At 43.0% G+C, this 17,359-nt stretch overlaps 1 protein-coding gene across 7 annotated transcripts in view; it reads right to left on the reverse strand.

Moving 5' to 3' along the window:
- The window catches only part of DROSHA (drosha ribonuclease III), a 123,820-nt gene that overhangs the window by 6,273 nt on the left and 100,188 nt on the right, over positions 1-17,359 (reverse strand). For all 7 annotated transcript variants that reach the window (XR_003095207.1, XM_014522220.2, XM_025209954.1 and 4 more), the window contains 8 exons: positions 15,688-15,732; positions 14,404-14,561; positions 9,592-9,697; positions 5,470-5,611; positions 4,174-4,256; positions 3,957-4,060; positions 1,521-1,613; positions 594-640 (listed from right to left, as the gene is read on the reverse strand). Coding sequence is in view for 6 of the 7 variants with exons in the window: in XM_014522220.2 (XP_014377706.1) it covers positions 594-640; positions 1,521-1,613; positions 3,957-4,060; positions 4,174-4,256; positions 5,470-5,611; positions 9,592-9,697; positions 14,404-14,561; positions 15,688-15,732 (778 nt within the window). In the remaining variant the exon portion in view is untranslated. The remainder of the gene's footprint in view (positions 1-593; positions 641-1,520; positions 1,614-3,956; positions 4,061-4,173; positions 4,257-5,469; positions 5,612-9,591; positions 9,698-14,403; positions 14,562-15,687; positions 15,733-17,359) is intronic.

Raw genomic sequence — 17,359 nt, forward strand, 5'->3', positions numbered from 1 at the left:
GCAGGGGAAAAGAGGGGAAGAACAGCAATGGCAGTGATCACCCCCTGGGTTCCAGAGCTATGCTGCCCAAAAGCAGGGACTCCTGCCAGACTTAGCATCAAATGCTTACATGTGACACAGCCAAGGGGGGAGAGGGGGAAACTGTTCTGCCATATCCACTCTGGATCTGCCCCTGCATAGATTCTCTCTCTATATATTGATTGAAACAAACAAAACAAACATGCATGCTACACCAGGAATGCACCTGCCATAGCAGATAACTTTCCTAGCAAACAAATCAAATCTACCTCATTGCACTCTGAAGTGAGGAACTCCCAAGTTATTATGTGCAATGCAACAGGGTAAGCCTGATATCTTGGAGAGGTACTGAAATAGCTACCTTAAAAAAAAAAAAGGCTTTGGGTGTTCTATAAACTACTTTACCTTTCACAAAGTTCTATGGGAAATATTAATGAGCCAATCTGTAGCTTAGGACTTAATGGCATTTTGCATATATTCTCAGTTCTGTTCCCACAAAACCTGCACTGCACTCCATTAAAACCCAACCAAGTAAAGTACAGTATTTTCTTTGAGTCCCCAAGAAAACCCCTTACATTTTTCAAGTGCATCCATTGCAGCTCCCATTTCTGCTTGTTGAATACTGCCAATGCCAAACAAAAACATGTTAAAAGTTAATTTATTCTTTATGGTATAGAGGAAGAAGTTTCCCTGATGCAATCAGTTCTTCCAATCATCACTGTCAGGTTTCTAAGCATAAATGTGACAATAATGTAAGCATAAACAAATCATTTCACAAGCATAACATCACAATTCCAACAGCTCAATGTTAATCTTAGATTAATAATATTATTAGACTATTAGTGTTCATAATTCTTTAGTAAATCAGATATTGTACCCAAGAGAAAAAACTGAAGAAACACTGAGGGATCTGAATGCTAGAAAATCAATGATACTTCTATAAAACAAAAATTGTGTACCATTCTCTAAGACCATTATGAAATATATTTTCCTGTGCCAAAAAATAATAGAAATGGATGGATTGCTCATAGTCCAGGTACAGACATTACACTTTTACCAGTGTAAGTGATTGGAAACCTGTCTATACTCATAACAGAACAGAAGTTCAGTGCACAGACTGATTTAAAAGTGGCAGAACCTGGTATAAGATTTGCCCCTTTCAAAGGCAAATGCGTATTCTGTTTGCTACCAATCTAAACTATGCCATTCACAGAAAACCTTGCAACTTCAGGCTTTTTAAATGTCTGTACCTAGCCATAGCGATCTGTAAAGGGACGTCTTTGCCTCTTAAATGGGGACTGTCCAACTTCTAAGCAGCTTGGGGCTAAACAGACAAGCAGAGTGAACTATTTACAGCTATTAAGACATAGTCCCATTAAAGATAAAGCAGAGAAGAGATTGCAGAGCTGCTATTCATACTACTTCTGTGGTTAACAAGAGTCCTCCTGAGTGCCCACAATAAAATTCACTTATTAAAATCATTTAATAAAATGTTACTATACCTTGGGCCTTTACCACATCCTATTCGTTCTCCTTTGAAATAAACAGCCACCGTGTATGTCCTGGCATGAGAAGGTCCCACTGTCTGCAGAGTCCTGAAATAAGAAAGACACAGTGTGCTCAATGTTTGCTCATGGTATTAAAAAATAATCTGTTTGTGGAATGTATAAAGCTTTTATTCTATTCAGTCCACTTAGCAAGATTAGCAAGACACAACATAAGAGGGTTGACTGCTAACTTGTATATATAACTTTAACTGGAAGGTAACTAAGTTTGCGTGCAATAAAATCAAAATATTTTCATACACTTTATCTTTGTTAAAAAAATGTTTTTTTGGTTTTCCACAGGCCCAATTTGAAAAACAAGCCATGATCTGTAGGCAAAAATTCAACTATGCTTATACAGTTGCTTCACTTCTGTGCATCCAATTTGAGTTGCACGCACAAGTATAGTTGAGGACCAACACAAATTAACCTGTGTAATGAAATTCTGACCCATGAAATCTGAAGAGATAAGAAGCTTTGAAGGGGATTTGATATTAGATATGCTGCTCCTCAATGTGGCAAGTATCACAGTACAAACAACTTGTCCTACTAGCAAAGAAAAGTTACAGTGTCTGTCACTTACGGGACAACCTTTCCTTTGAGTGAGAGTCCATGATATGCATCAGCAACCATCTCAAGGGGAAAGAGATAATTCCCTAGACACACAATGAATCTGCTTCTTCTATCTTTTCCTTCCACTCCAAATCTCTCCTCACTGTCAAGATGAGTTCTGTCCACTACCCTGTTTTTTTCTGGCAAGAATTGCAATTGCACATCAATTTTTAAATCATCTAACCAAAATAGTCTGCATCGAGGAACTCTGTAACACCAGACATAAACAAACAAAACCCACCGCAGAAAACGACTGACTGCAGTGAAACAGATAACCCCAAGGGAAGAAAATTTAACAAGATAATAGGAAGATAACTGTTTATGGCTAACTCTGAACTGTATTACAAAAATCAATTTATCACCATAACAAAACAAAGCAAATATTTGGTCTTTGATACTCAGTGGATTTTAACAAGAAACGGGAATCATTTCTTTTGAATCTTTCTCCGCCTCTCAAGATAAGGGAGTAAGCTCTTAGATAAAGGTATTGGAAAAGCAGATGTGCAGAGCATCAGTTACTGTATAACAGCAATCACATTTCTAAAGTGCACTGATTTTTCCCTATAACCCCCAGCTGCATTTCATCTGAAACTTTACTTCAGTAAACATGAAAAATGTACTGGAGTTTTCATTCTATACACATTTTTGACATTATAAATAACACCAATAATAAAACCCTTGCTTTTATAGCATCTATCTATCTTTTCTCTAGGTACTAATATTACACCTGTCATTGTAGTATTTGAGTGGATGTGAAAGTGCAATACAAACTATGAAATCTAATATCTTCCCTCTGAAGTGTATATTATTCCTTTTTTACATCTGGGGAAACTGAGGCACAATGTTTAAAAAGCTTAAATGATATGCTGAAACTCTGCAGCAGTCCTGACAATAGAACTCAGATCTCTTGGCTCACAGCCAAGGCTTGATCTAAACCAGTGGAAGCCAACCTTTTTGGCTGGTATGCCACAAAATAAGCTCCATCCCCTCCCTGAGTGCCATTCTTACCTCTAACCCCTGCCTGATTCCTTGCTTTGTTCTATTTCCTGCCTGATCCCTTGTTCTGCTCTCTGGTTCCCTGCTTTCTGACGGATCTACCGCATGGCAAACAAAGCAGCTGTGTGCGCCATAAGTAAACACGAGGACCATGGATTGGGCAACCCTGATCTAAACAATGCTCCTTATCCCATTCATTGAACTTCTATATTCCAAATACTCTTTTCCATATTATTACATGTTATTCTAAACCAGGGCTGTCCAACTGACAGTCCACATGTGTTGAACATGTAGCCTGTGGACCTGTGCATCCACCTTTTCTGCTGCTGGCAGCCAACACGGCAGGGAAAGATCCTGGGGAGGCCACCACCTTAGAGTGTACTGGTGAGTCTGAGGGCCATGGCCCTGGCCGTATCCAAGTTGGACTACCCTGTTCTAAGGGAAGATTCAGTTAAAATGCAGTGTAAATCCAGAGCTTAATGTAATGTAAAAGGCAGAATATTTGTTAATTCAGCCCTGCAATGGTTAAAACACATGGAGCAGAAAACATTGGTTCATCAGTTCTACTTCCAAACACAATGAACCTGGATGATTTTTTATGCCTTTATTTTGGAAGCAGGCTAAATTATTTCTTTAAACAATAGGCAGAACAATGTGCATACTAGACGTATTGAAATGGATTCTTAAAACAAAGCCAGCGTTTGGAAAAGATGCTCAGAACCTGATCACAACTTGCACTAAGTAAAACAAAGCAATGGTTTGTATAAGTAATATGTAGGTCCTTACTTGTATAAAGGAATATCTGGCTCTTTTCCTTCTGTTCTGAGAGTGAGGCAGCATTGCTGAAGCTGGGATTTTGGGTCATTCCAATCCTGATTTAAAATGAACTCCTGTAATAATTCAACAAAATAGCTTGAGAGTTTGTAGTAATCACCCAAATCACACTGATTTTTTAAAAAGGCAGAAATAACACATGAAAGCAAAAAATAATGACTGATTTTACCTTTAACCGTGGAAAAAAGCACACGTTCATGAAAGTATGAACATATTCCAAATCCTTATCAATGTAAAGTGCAGCAATAAAGGCTGAAAAATAAAATATTTAGACATTACTACTCATGCAAGAGAAGCGTAATGATCCACATTTTGTAGCGCCATCACAGTATTTTTGAGTGCCCTTAAAGCATACCAAATTAGGCTTTACAACACTGCTATGATGAGCCCAGTATTATTTCAGCATACACAGGAGGAAACTGAGTCAACCAAGAGGTTAAATAACTATCCCAAGTTCACAGAGAAAGTCATTTACAGAGCTGGGAACAAAACCCAAATCCTAATCCTCTGATTTAACCAGCAGACCATGACTTCTTAGAAATAAATCTCTATTGGATACTGTATAAATGCTTAGGTATAAATCACCATTGTTTGTGAACAATTTCCATTTACTAAAAGGATTTGGCAAGAGTCAAAGGCTCTAAACTTCTCACAAAATGTATAAAATTGTACTGGATATGGGATTAACTTGCTTTGAACAATATTTATTACCATTTTACTCGCCTTGGAAAGAGAACAGCAAACGCTTTCGTAAATGGACTGAAAGGTCATTTAATTTTGTGCAGCTTCCTCTGAGTGTCACTGCTTTTTTGTGGAAACAGTCTTTTGAAACTTCCTGTTGGAAGACAGCTCAGTGAAGCACACCGATACCCCTGCACTCAAGGATTATTTTTGCCTTTCTTTTACCAATAACAAGAGCATGTCAATCACAAAAGCCTCTGCTTCACTGGAACTCCATACCTTCTCATTCAGCTGCCAATAAGTCCTACTCCTATGGACATAATTTTGACCTAGGCGTTATTGAGGTTATTAATTTCTGAGCGCAGAGTTTTATATTTGCAATTATCTGGAGGGCCCTATTAAAGCTACATAAACAAATAAGCATTGGATTACACCTGCAATCATCGTCTTGCATCTTCTTCCTGTTCACAGAGAATGTACAAATGAAAGCTAGCATTTGAAAATCTGTCCCATGAAGTCACAGGTCTTAAAACAGCATAATTCAAAGAAAACCTGAAATAAGACATGAATTTTTAATAATAAACTTGTTTTAAAAAATGATCTGCTGAAGAAAGACTTGGGGAAAATGGCTAACGTATTAGCTAAATAAGAGCTGGTAGCTCCATATTAGCTCAGTATACTCATAATGTTACTAAGCTACAAAGACACTTGCCCCATTTTTCAAAGGCTAGTCCTTTTAAGTATTCTTTTACAAATCTGGTTAACATTCTGTATCAGCACTCACATTCCAAGAGATCGGCCAAAGTCTTAGTCCGAAGAGCCACAGGCCTCTTGGTCTTGTCATTAGTGATGGCAAATTCCTGCATACCCAGCTCTTCTGCTACTTTAGCCTGTGTCCTGTTGTTCACCAAGGAGCTTCGCAACAGCTATAAACACAAACCACAAATTTACATTAAATGGTATTAAATTGGAAGAGTAAAGCAGATTGGTTAAAAGCAGCTGTTCCGTCTTGCTTCTTCTGTACCTAATTTATTTTAGGTTCTGTCTATTCTCCTTCCTTTTGGACTTAATGTATTTCTCTTCTTAGTACACCTTAATTCACTGATTCCCAAAGGGTGTGCAATTGGTGGAAGTGTGATGCAATGAGCAGGCAAATGCTGTCTCCCCCTGTCTGGCCCCGTGCCTGGCTCAGCTACTCCAACAGCACCTACGGCTGCTTCTCTGGGGACTGTTCCTGCTGTAGCTCTCTTCCCCTGCCTCCAAACAATCCCTGTGCCAGCCTCCCCCAACGCTCCTAGCAGCATACTCTGTTGTGAGCTGGTGGACAGGCAGCTGCACAAAAGGAGCTATGCTTTGCAGCTCGGCTTGTGCCCTCCACTTTTCCCATGTGCCTGGGGCAGGCAGGAGGGACCACGGGGGTGGTTGCTGGTATGTGAGACCCTGCAGAAGCAGTTGCAGCAGTGAGGGCTAGCTTTGTTCTCCTGAGGTACAGAGCACGGGTGGCAGGGGTAAGACAGTGCAAATAGCAGGGCACAGCAGGGTGAGGTCTGGCCCCTACCACCCTTAAATGGCACTAGCTAGGTCAGTGACTCTCAACCTTCTTGGCCTCAAGGCCCTCTCCATATCTTTTCTGAATGTAGATCTCAGTGACTTTCAACTGGGGTGCCAGAAAATTAGAAAAAAATTATGGAAGGGTACCTTGAAGCTAAAAAGGTTACAACCACTGGCACAGAGACTAATTCTTTGCTTAAAGAAAGGTGTATTTGGTGTTATTTTGATAACTTTCCAGATGTAAGCGTAAAGTGTGCTGCCAATTTTAATTTGGAGAAAAGGTGTACCCTAGGCATTGAAGGTTTGGGAAATACTGCCTTAAATCTGGAAGTGTTCTTACGCACGTTCCATTGCTGCAGATGTCTTTTCATTGCATTCACCTCACCTCCAAGGTCTGTTTGTGTCCTTTCTTCCTACACTTTTATTCCTTTTTCCTGTGATAGGCCATTCTAGCTATATGCAAGGAAAGGAACATGTTGAAAACCAAATAATAAGTAATGCCTGCATGGATACAGTAACACTTAACAATAGGCAAGCCATATGTTTCAACTGAGTTGGTGGGAACAGCAGCAAGTAAATGTCTAGGGTTCATTCTATCCCTATCATTCCATTTGTTTGGTGAGTTCTCAGAAATTATCAGGTATACACAACAAAATTATCTGGCAGGAAGAAGAGAAAATTATAACTGTTTCAGCATAAGTATAAATAAGCAAGCTCAGTGTCTTGAAGTCTATATAGGCTATATACTGAGTACAACCGAAGTCTATGAATTCTTGCTCCCACTGTTAAAACAAAAATGCAGTATATGTTAAAAGTAACAGTCTAGTGCTACATACCTAGCAAAGCTACTAACTATTTCAGGGATGAGCATGTCAGGGTAGAGATAAAAATTTCTGACTAGATCCAGCTGTGTAAGTCAGCATAAAGTCGATCGCCTGCCTTAGTGTTATAATATAAGACCATTTCAGGAGACAATCAGGTTATAACAACTGATGACCGAGCTGGGAGTTAGACATAAGACAGTCTACTTAGACACAGAGCTACACAGAAAACAATTATCTTGTGGAGTTCCTGATTACTGTATTACAAAGTTTTAAAATGGATATTTATAATTAAAACAGAAGTAGAAGCCCTTTTCTTGGAGAAAAAGAGCCCCTTTGCTTAATAATAATATTAATAAAAAAATAGTCCTGCAAAGCTGCACACATGGAGTGCTCCCTATCCGAGTTCCACGTCACATTTGCTCGGCTTATTAGATACAAGTTTTATGCTACCTGGCTCTAGGGTGTCAACTGAGCTTATGAAAATCAGATTTATTTTCAGTGCTTAATAGTTCATCTCTGACAATAGATAAATAAAGAACAGTACGTTCATAATCTGTTTGGCAATGATGTATGAAGCAGACATTCACAACTTGATCTCCATAAACTAGGCTGATGGCAGGAACAAGAGTATCATTCCCTGCCATTCCAACTTCCTTTTATGCCCTTCCACATACTCATCTGTTTCACAAGATCCACCCTTTCAAAAAAACCCAACAAAACAAGCCACCACAAATCTAACTTAAACATGTAATCCGTGAAACAGGAACAATGAAAAACTATGACATGTAAAGTAAAGTGTTCCCATGGGACATGGATAGGTTTTTTTTTTTCTTTTTTTGTTATGTGTTTGCACAACACTTAGAAAGACAGATTTCTAGATATGACTAGGGCTCCTTGGGGCTGTGGACTGAGGTAAAACAAATATTTAACAGTAATAATATACATATACGTTATAATACGAATGTATATATAATATATATTATGTACACACAATGCTATTAATAATGCATATATATATTATTACTATTAAATATCTGCCTATATATACATACACACATCTAGCTAACTAGCTAGCTACATCTTTCTTTATCCATCTTTCTATATACACATACATATACTTGTAATTTGAAGATAGAAAAACCTGCTTTTCATCTAGTCCTGTTATTCTCAATCTTTTTCATATCAGGACTCACTTCCTATGTAGCTGAGATCTGGTGAGGACCATTTTAGCAATTTGAGAAGGATAGAGCATTTGTAATTCTCTGACAGGCTTAGAAGACAAAATCTGATCCATCATGGAAGTTACAGCTCAGCAAGTGTGCTCAACTGTAGTTCATTCCAAGTACAGAGTTAACTTTGTCTTATACTCAGTAACTATAATGTTGGGCAATGTCAGATAAGAAGCCTTCCTCAATTTCTAACTTAAACTGTTCCTTCTGAATCTTCAGGTACATGTTTTATCCCTTTCTTTTTTGGTAACATATATTTTGTCACTTTCAGCTACTTGAAAGGCATTATAAAACATCTTCTGTTTCTCTTTCTCAATATAAAGATGATTAACTTTCAAGTCTTTCTTCATACACATTCACTCTGCACAGGGAATCAATCTTCTTCTTATCTTGTTACTATCACATGGACATCCTTGACCAAGTAGCTGAGCACAAAATTCTAGTTAAGGCATTAAGGCGATACTATATAAAAGCGTCGATATACCCTTGTTTGCTCTCTCCAAAGTACTCATTACCTAAGTCACTCAAATTTCATTTAAGTCTTCAAATTTAACTATACTCAAGGATAGTACTGCTTTTACTTTGCATGTGTAACACCTTGTGCACTTCTATTTATATTATTGCTGAAGAAAATTCCATAGTCTAACTCCCTTCCCCACAAGTAGCCAATGCATTCACTTGCAAATACTCAAGCAGTTTAACAATCGGCAAAACTATCTACTAAAACACCTGCATTTGGAATACTGGAAGTGTCAAAACCTTGGATCACGAGTGCCTAAAGAGAAGGGGGCTGGTAAACATTGTGAGCAAACAATACTTGGTTACAATAACTTTTGAAATTAAATCCAAAAACGATACATAGCAGCTCATGGCTGAGAAAAATGGACAGGCCAGAGTAAAATAGACTGCAAAATGTCAACTGAATAAAAAATGCCAGCACATTCAATAGGCTCATAAATATGAATACAAATTCATGTAAGATGTCTATTGAAATAAATCTCTTTCAAACACTTGGGTGTTAAACAAGCACTCTGCTAGATTCCAAGTATACCAAGTTCATCACTGTGCTTATTAGAGCTATTGATCCATTTTACAGAGAGAACAAACAATATTTCATGGATTTTAAGTCACTTTTTTCTATTCATTGTCTGATACAGAATAAACAAAACTTTATTAAAAGTAGTGGGGGCTGAGGTTTAGATTATTAATCAAATCCAGAATAATTTACTAGCTGTTCCTGTAACTTTTTAGTGTCTATCTCACATTTATTCTGCAGGAATACATGATTGATGGCAGTCTCACCGTTAAGTGCCCTTCATGATGATCAGGGAAATGTATGAATAAGTACTCTGTGGCTACCAATTGCATTATGGAGTCACCCAGGAATTCCATCCTCTGATTGTGGCCTCTGAAAAAAATGAAACATCAATGTAATAAGATCAATAAGCACTCAGGACAAAAAAAGAAATGTTCACGCGTGCACGTGCACACACACACACACAGATATAAAGAGTAATTTTAAATGAGAGTCCAGCTCATCTTTAAACACATTTAAGGCAATTTCCTGGTCTTAACCAGATAAACTGAAAATTCAATTGCTAGGCTGACTTTCACAAGAAAGCAAGTAAGTTAGGTACAGTCAAACAAAATTACTAGATGGCAGATGGAAGATTAATTGGAGAAAACAAGTCAGTGATATGGTTATAAGGAATAAGGCTTCAATGCTACAATTTCCTGCATGAAAAAGAATCAGTAAGCTAGTTGCCTTCAGTAAGATTTGGCAGAGGCATAACAAGCAGTTTTTGTACCTTGAATGTCAGCTGGGGCAGTGGTGGCCACTCTTGTGCCCCTCTAGATCAGTGCCTGAGGCTAGCGCCCCTGTCATCTATCCCTAGCTATGCTACTGAGATTTGGCAATGCAAGAAATGATCTGTTCATGTATAGCATTAAAAGGACAAGTCTCTAAATCCATTATTGACTCAGAATTGGAGATCATCACACATTATCCTACTTGACTTGTAGCAGCCTACGTCATGGACCCTTGTGTTTAGTGTTGTACAAATATGGAACATACAGATGGTGCATGCCTCAAAAAGCATGAGTTTATTTTCTTTTCCTTTCATTCTACAGGCCAATTCAAACCTATTTAGCTACTGTGCAAGGAATGAGGAACTGATTTTTCTTTTGATCACAACAGTGTAGTCTCTCTTAACTCAGTTGATGTTGTTATTCAGTGGTGTCCAAAGTGGCTAGCTAACCTGCAGCAAAAAGCAAACATGGGACTAGATAAGCTAGCCTGAGAGGCCTCCTCCTGTCCTATGTTTCTCTGTTTGTCTACTGCAACTCCAGTCAGGTTGCACTACTGCTTCTAATTAAATCATACAGGGCACATTTACACGAGAAACATTAACGGGCCTTAGCCTAGTTTACCATGAAGTATGGGCACGCATCTACATGTGCGCACCCTTTCTGTGCAGCAAACTAGGCTAACTGCAACTAAATAAGTGCAGTTAGTTAATGCACAGTAAACATGTGTAGATGCGACCCGGCACTAAGCTTAGTGCTGGGTCTGCCCAGCCACTGAGGGGCTGGCCTGAGGCTCCTGCCTGGGAGCTGCTTCTGCCCAGGGCTGGGCTGCCTCTGTGGCAGCCCCTAGCTGCAGGATATAAAAGCCTACAGCAATTTTGTGCCCTGGGGCGCACACTGCACAGGAGCCTGGACAAGCCTGTTTTACAGATTCACAGAAGTTTAGGGCTGGAAGGGACCTTGTGAGATCACTGAGTCCAATGCTCCTGTGTTCTATGCACAGGAACACTGTAGGCCCTGTGTGCCTCCCTGGACAGGACACAGGCAGCCTCTGCCAGTCCTGTCCCCTAGCCAGAGCTGCTGCTTATCCACAAGTGAGTGTTGTAAAGGGATGCAGCCTGCTGCGCCCCCTGCCCAGCCCTGAGATCTCTCCAGGGCTGCTGGCTGTCTGTCTCTGACAGCAGGTCCAGCACCTGCTCCCTCCTGCTGCTCACCCCCAGCAGTGTCTCCTGTGTTTGCAGGTGCAGTGGCCCACTGCCTCTGCCACGTGGCTCCCAATCCCTTGTCATGCCCTTGTGCTGAGTGCTGCTGGCCACTGTCCAGGGCTGGCCACACAGGGACAGCTGCACGGGGGCCCAGAGAGTCGGTGTGAGATGCACCACCAGCATGTCCTCCCCATCCAGGCCTGTCCCTGCACACACCTGAGCCTTCCATCCAGGGCCCCAACTACAGCCAGGAGGAGATTGGAGACCTCATCATGGAGTTCTGGGGTGATGCAGAAGTACAGAGGCAGTTTGCATGGGGTGGTACTCAAACACCCATATTTATGATGCAGTGCATGGGAGTGAGGGCACTTCTAGTCTGTGCGGCAGTGCCGCATAAAAATCGAGGCCTTGGAAGAACAGCGGGTGGCCATGACTGACCACAATCGTTGGCCCAGTTATACCTGCAAGACCATGCCCTTTATTGTGGCAGCTGACCAGGATTTTGGCGCCCTGTGATCCAGGTCGCAACCCTGCAGTGTTCGCCAGCAGGGGCAGCCTGCCTGAGCCCCCGGCCTGCCATGACCTCTCCGGTGACAAGTCACTGTGGGAGGGGACCTCAGGTGTTCAGCATCCCGCCCCACCCACCTCCTGGCTGCTGCATCTACTAGCAGCTCGGGGAGCCCAACCCAAGGATGCCTCGACAGCTCCGCAACCCCAGACTCAGCAATGAGGAGTGGCCAGCCAGGATACCACCGACCACCACCAGCGCCGCCACCTCCCTGGGAGGGGGGGTACTCTTGGCTGAGTGCCAGCCCACTCTGCACCATGGGCTGATGATACTGGGTGCAGCCAGCTGTCATCATCAATGGGGAGGTCTGCATTGAGCTGCCATCCTTGCCAGTCCCTGCCACGTGGTAAGTCCTGCACTGGGGGAAGGGCCCTCCCAGACCCAACCCCTGCCTCGGGCCAAGCCCTGGCCCCTGGTCCCAGCCCCTGTCCCCCACCCCTGCCTGGCCTGCGCACATTCCCCTGGCCCTGGGTTCCACCCCACAGCATGAAGAGAGGCAGGACACAGTTCAAAACTTTTAGCATCCCATGTCCCCACATCTGGGTGGGCATGGGCCTCTCACACCACAAGGAAGGCGTTGATATCAGCAGCAGAGTTCTCCTTGGCAGCGGAGGGCAGGGACCCATAGCACTGCCACAGGTAACCCTCCAGGCAGAGGTACTGGGGCAGCCCAGGCTTGCCCCCTGTGATGTCATAGCTCAGGGTCCAAAACCAGGAGCTCAGGTGTTCCCATGGCACCAGGAAGATCAGCAGCAGAAGGACCTGGGCACCCCTCAGTCTGTACAAACAGCTTATCATGCACTGTCTAGGGCACACGCAACATGAGCATGCTTGGGGTGCAGTGGTGGCATGAGGAGGAGTTGGCTCTCATCAGGGAGGGTAGGGACATGGTCAGACCCCATCCCAGGTGTCTGGGAGCCCCATGTGCCCCAAGCCTAGGCACTGTGGGCTGGGCAGCAGTGCAAAACAGACTAGTTGGCCTGCGAGGGAGGGAGGGGAGCAGGGTCTAGACCCATAGTAGCACATGTTTCCAGGAGCCCGGTCAGGCCCACCTTGGGTAAGGGTGAGGGAGGCAGAGTGCCTGTGACCGGCACCCAACTGCCTGCAAACCACGGGGGAGCACCTGGGGATGGGGGGCTCGGCCAGTAGCTGCCTGGGCCTGAGCCTGGACCTGCCTGAACCGGCCAGACTTACCATGGTTCCTGAGCACCTGTGCACAGCTGACCCCCAAACTAAGGCCAAGCAGTGCACAGTCCATGGTGCAGAGCATCTTATCTCTGAAATGTTGCAAACTCTCATGAAAAGCTTCTGTCTCTTTCCTCTGCAAGGCCAAGCTTCTGTCTCTTTCCTCTGCAAGGCTCTTTCCTCTGTCACTGCCACTCAGCTCTGGAGCCTGCTGACTGCACCAGCAGACTGCACCTTCCTGCTCCAGCACCTGGTGAAGTAGGAGGCACTAGCGCATTCCTGATGGGAGGAAGACTTGGCCCATGCAGAGAAGTGATGGGCAGAGAACACTGCCTGGAAAACCACGCAGAAGGATGCACAGGACAAGGCACAGCAAGAGCACTGTGCTGTCATAGAGAGCCTGGAGCAGGAGCAGATGGAGCTGCTCAGGCAGCAAGGGGCCAACCAGGCACAGGCAGTGGAGGCCACAGACTATGACTATTGGGTCCTGAACACTGTCCTGGGCCTGGTGGTCGCATGCATGCCCCCAATTGCCCGGCCCCCTGTTCCTGGCCCCACAGGGCTCCTGGCAGCTGGCCGCTGCCCTGCAGCAGGCCCTCACCTGAGCCTGGGAGGAGGTCTTCAGGTGCCTCCAGCCTATAGGAGCCCCTGGCCTAGCCCACATCTGAGGTCCACCACCACCCGCCTGGGCCCAACCCCACTGTTGGTCTCTGGGTCACACATATAAGGACCCAGACGTGCCTCAGGGATGCCGGCCAACATTAACCTCCTGGAGCCCCTAGTCATCATGGTTGACAGCAGCAGGGGCCTTGGAAGGGCATGCAGTGGTCGCCAAGGCAGTTGCTGTGTGTGGGGAGAGCTGGGCAAAGTGAGATGGCTGTAAGCCAGATGCTGGTGATGGCAGAGGGCCAGCAGAACAACTGAAGTCACCAGGAGGATCAGGGGATTTGTTCCTGGGTGCCAAGGCCAGGAGTTGGGGCAACCATGGCTGAGAAGTGCAGCTGGGGCAGAAGCGGAGCTCCCACATGCTGCTTGTGTCCATGCTACACTGCTTCTCTCAGCAGAGGAAGTGTCTGCCCAGACAACATAGAGCGGGGGCTGTTTTAAAGATGGTTGCCAAGTACTGGCAGCAGGGTCTGGCTTCAACATGGCTCCAAAGTGCTGCCAAGTGCCTGCACGTGTAGACACCTGCCAAAAATTGGTTACTAAACATTAAGCTAACGCACAGTAAATTTAGTCACAGCTAACTGCACATGTAGATGTGCCCACAGAGTTGCTTCTTAAAGAAGGGAAAACTGATGAAATTAGAGATTAAAAAGAGTTACACGTGCAACCCAACTTTGTACTTACAGAGTCAGATGGTTAAACCCCACAGTTCTCAAGGTGAAGGCACGTGCTAGAAGCCGAACATGAGTAAAAATAACTCCAATTGCTTCCTCAAACTCTGTTAGTTTCTGGAGAACTGGAGATGTCTCAATGAGCTGTCGGTCAGTGTTGGATTCTTGCAGCTGTAAAGAAAAAAAGTGCACACCAAAGAACAAAGGTTACCATATATTCAGAGTAAAGATCTCTTCAGAGAACAGAAGTCTACTGCAAAACGGTGGCTATCTGTAAGCAATAGTAGACTGTTCATGGCCCCCTCATACTTGGGTTGATGCCTGGATAATCAAGATGCAGGTAAAAGTTCCACTACTACTTCTTTCCTTTAAACTGAAAAGTAGAAACCAAAATCCAAATTCAAAAGAACATTATTCAGGTAGCTTTGAATTTCTGAAATGCTAGCTCTGGCCAACAGCAAAAGTATAAATGCCAAATCAGTATCCAACATGGTTTCTGGGACAAGTAAGAAACAAAATCTCCTGCTCAAGTGGAGATAGGAAAGAGAAATAATTAGCGACCCTATGGTGAAAGTAAACTGGGTGGCATCAGTTTAGTGACCTCTGCAGAAACAAGAGCCACCATCGAGAAGGTGTAAAAAAAAAAATTGATCCTCAGGAAGACTGAAGTGCTGTTACCCCCATTTTAGAGATGGACAATTGAGGCACAGAGAGGCTAAACAACTTGTCTAAGGTCCCCACACAGGAATCCCGTGGATTTTATTCAAGGTCTCCAAGATAGTGACTAAACCAACCACAGATTTCATAAACAAGCAAGGAAAGAGCCAGATTTCAGACTTGCCCCACTATCCCAGACCCCATCCCACACCAAAGTTACAGAAATGACTGTGAATCAAGCACTAGAGCAAAAATTCTGCAATAAAATTCCTTACACTTCCTATGATTAACTTAATATCTAAATGGTAAGGCCAGTGAGTTATATGCAGAAACTGTTTTCATAGACCTTTTTCTAGGTACAGGAGATAAACAGGAAGAAGTCAAAATGCTACCTCTCAGTAGATTTATCTTGCTGTAACTCCAGTCATATATCAAATCCAAGCCAAGGAAAGGAAAACGATTAATACTCAATGAGTTGGAGGCTCATTATTTACAAAAATTCACAAAGGCAAATGTATATGTTCATCTGGCTACTTGTTAGTAAATTTTCTAAAGGTGTCAAGACAGCTGAATGCTATGAAAAGCATCTTTGGAAATAAAACACAGCTATGAAATTTATTATAGAAAGGGACACACTTACTTGGAGTGGGTGTAGAGGATAATTAAGCCATACATCCCGCAGGTCCTGCAAACATTGAGAGATGCCTTTAATGCTCAGGGGAGTCATTTAACAAATTCCACAGTACTAAATAAAATGTCATTACTTGAAATACTGAACTATTTCAGATGCTGACTCTGCTTATTGCAAATTCAATACTGCTGGCAAACTAATTTTGAAAATAGTGTATTCACTATTCAAACTGCCTGTAGCTCTCCCAATTAGCTTATGTCAAAAAGGCAAAAAAATCTTTGAACCAAATAAAAACTGGTTTAAAAAGTAAAAAAAAAAACCACACAATTTGTTTAGGTTGTTGGTCTTACTTATTTCCACAACTTCTCAGCATCCAGTTTAAATGTGACCAAAAGCTAAGACTAAGAAAATACTGTATTTCATGTTGGTTTCCTTCATTATAGGCACCCAACAGCATATAAACACTGAGTTTTAGTGTGCTACAAAATAGTTTTATTTCTAACAAACATTATTTTTCATAGACCTACAGACCTTACAGAAAAATACTAATTAATTCGTTCCTGGGCACTGCATAATTTACGTTGTAGTTAATACCTAAATACTCCAGCACATAAGTATAAGGTCTTCCTTAAACATGTAAGATGACCAAGTCCCAGCCCTAATTTGGCAGCAGTGGAGGGATGGCAGTATTAATAGCCATCAAACCTATGCTGCCAAATCTCTGAAGCTATGGGAAGCCTTCTGGGCCAGATGCCATGGTTCTGCAGATATCGCCTGTGGGCCCAGGGTTTAAGCATCCCTATTATAAATGAACAAGACTTTCATCTCACTGGCCTTCTACTTAGTCTTTATCTAGTGCAGTGGTTTTCAAACATTATCTATGCAAGCCCCCATGGGTATGTAGCACTTTCCCAAAGAGTACATGTTTAAATTTTAATAATGGCAGTGAAGCTTCTGATTGGTCAACACACAGTGAATAATGGGGCTGCCACATATTGATGTCAGTGTCAAGACCCTTCCTAAGTAATAAGCAACCAGAGATGTGTCAGACGTAGGGGTATGAGCAGCAATATTTTGCAGGTAAAGGGGTACATGACTGTCTCGGACGGCCAGAGCCGACTCGAGGTGATTAAGAAATTGCTCGTTCGTTTGGGCGGGCTAGTGAATGGAGAGGCAGACAAGGTTTAATGGTTGCAAAAACTTTTACTTACGCCGCTTGTAGTTGCGACGCAGATGGTCCGGTCGTCTGAACAACTATGTGAGTTGTTCCAGCTGGCGATGCCCAAGCCAGTTAATCCGTCCGCAATTTAAGCCGGCGGGAAAAGGGTACATCTGGGATTGCGCTCGGCGACGGGAAGAAGGATCGATAGGTGATCAGTCTATTGATCAGCTAGCCGCAAGTCAGATCTCTTTAGAGGCACTCTGCAGCGTGCTCAAAGTTCTTCGACTTGGGCGGAAGTCGCACGAAATTTTAAACGGCTAGCAAGCCAATTACTAGTCGCCACATAGGAATAATTTAGAACTAGCCAATAGCGGGACACAAATTTGCATTCGAATAGCGGGAACTCTTTGCACCGTGCATTTCTGTGCTGCAAAGAAGAAATGCACCCTGCAAATTGGCGGGAACTCTCTTGCACCGAGGTTCTTCTGTGCAGCAAAAACCCTCGCTGTGCAAGAGGCT

This window comes from Alligator sinensis, unplaced genomic scaffold, assembly GCF_000455745.1.
Source record: "Alligator sinensis unplaced genomic scaffold, ASM45574v1 scaffold408_1, whole genome shotgun sequence".
Taxonomy (NCBI): Eukaryota; Metazoa; Chordata; order Crocodylia; family Alligatoridae; genus Alligator; species Alligator sinensis.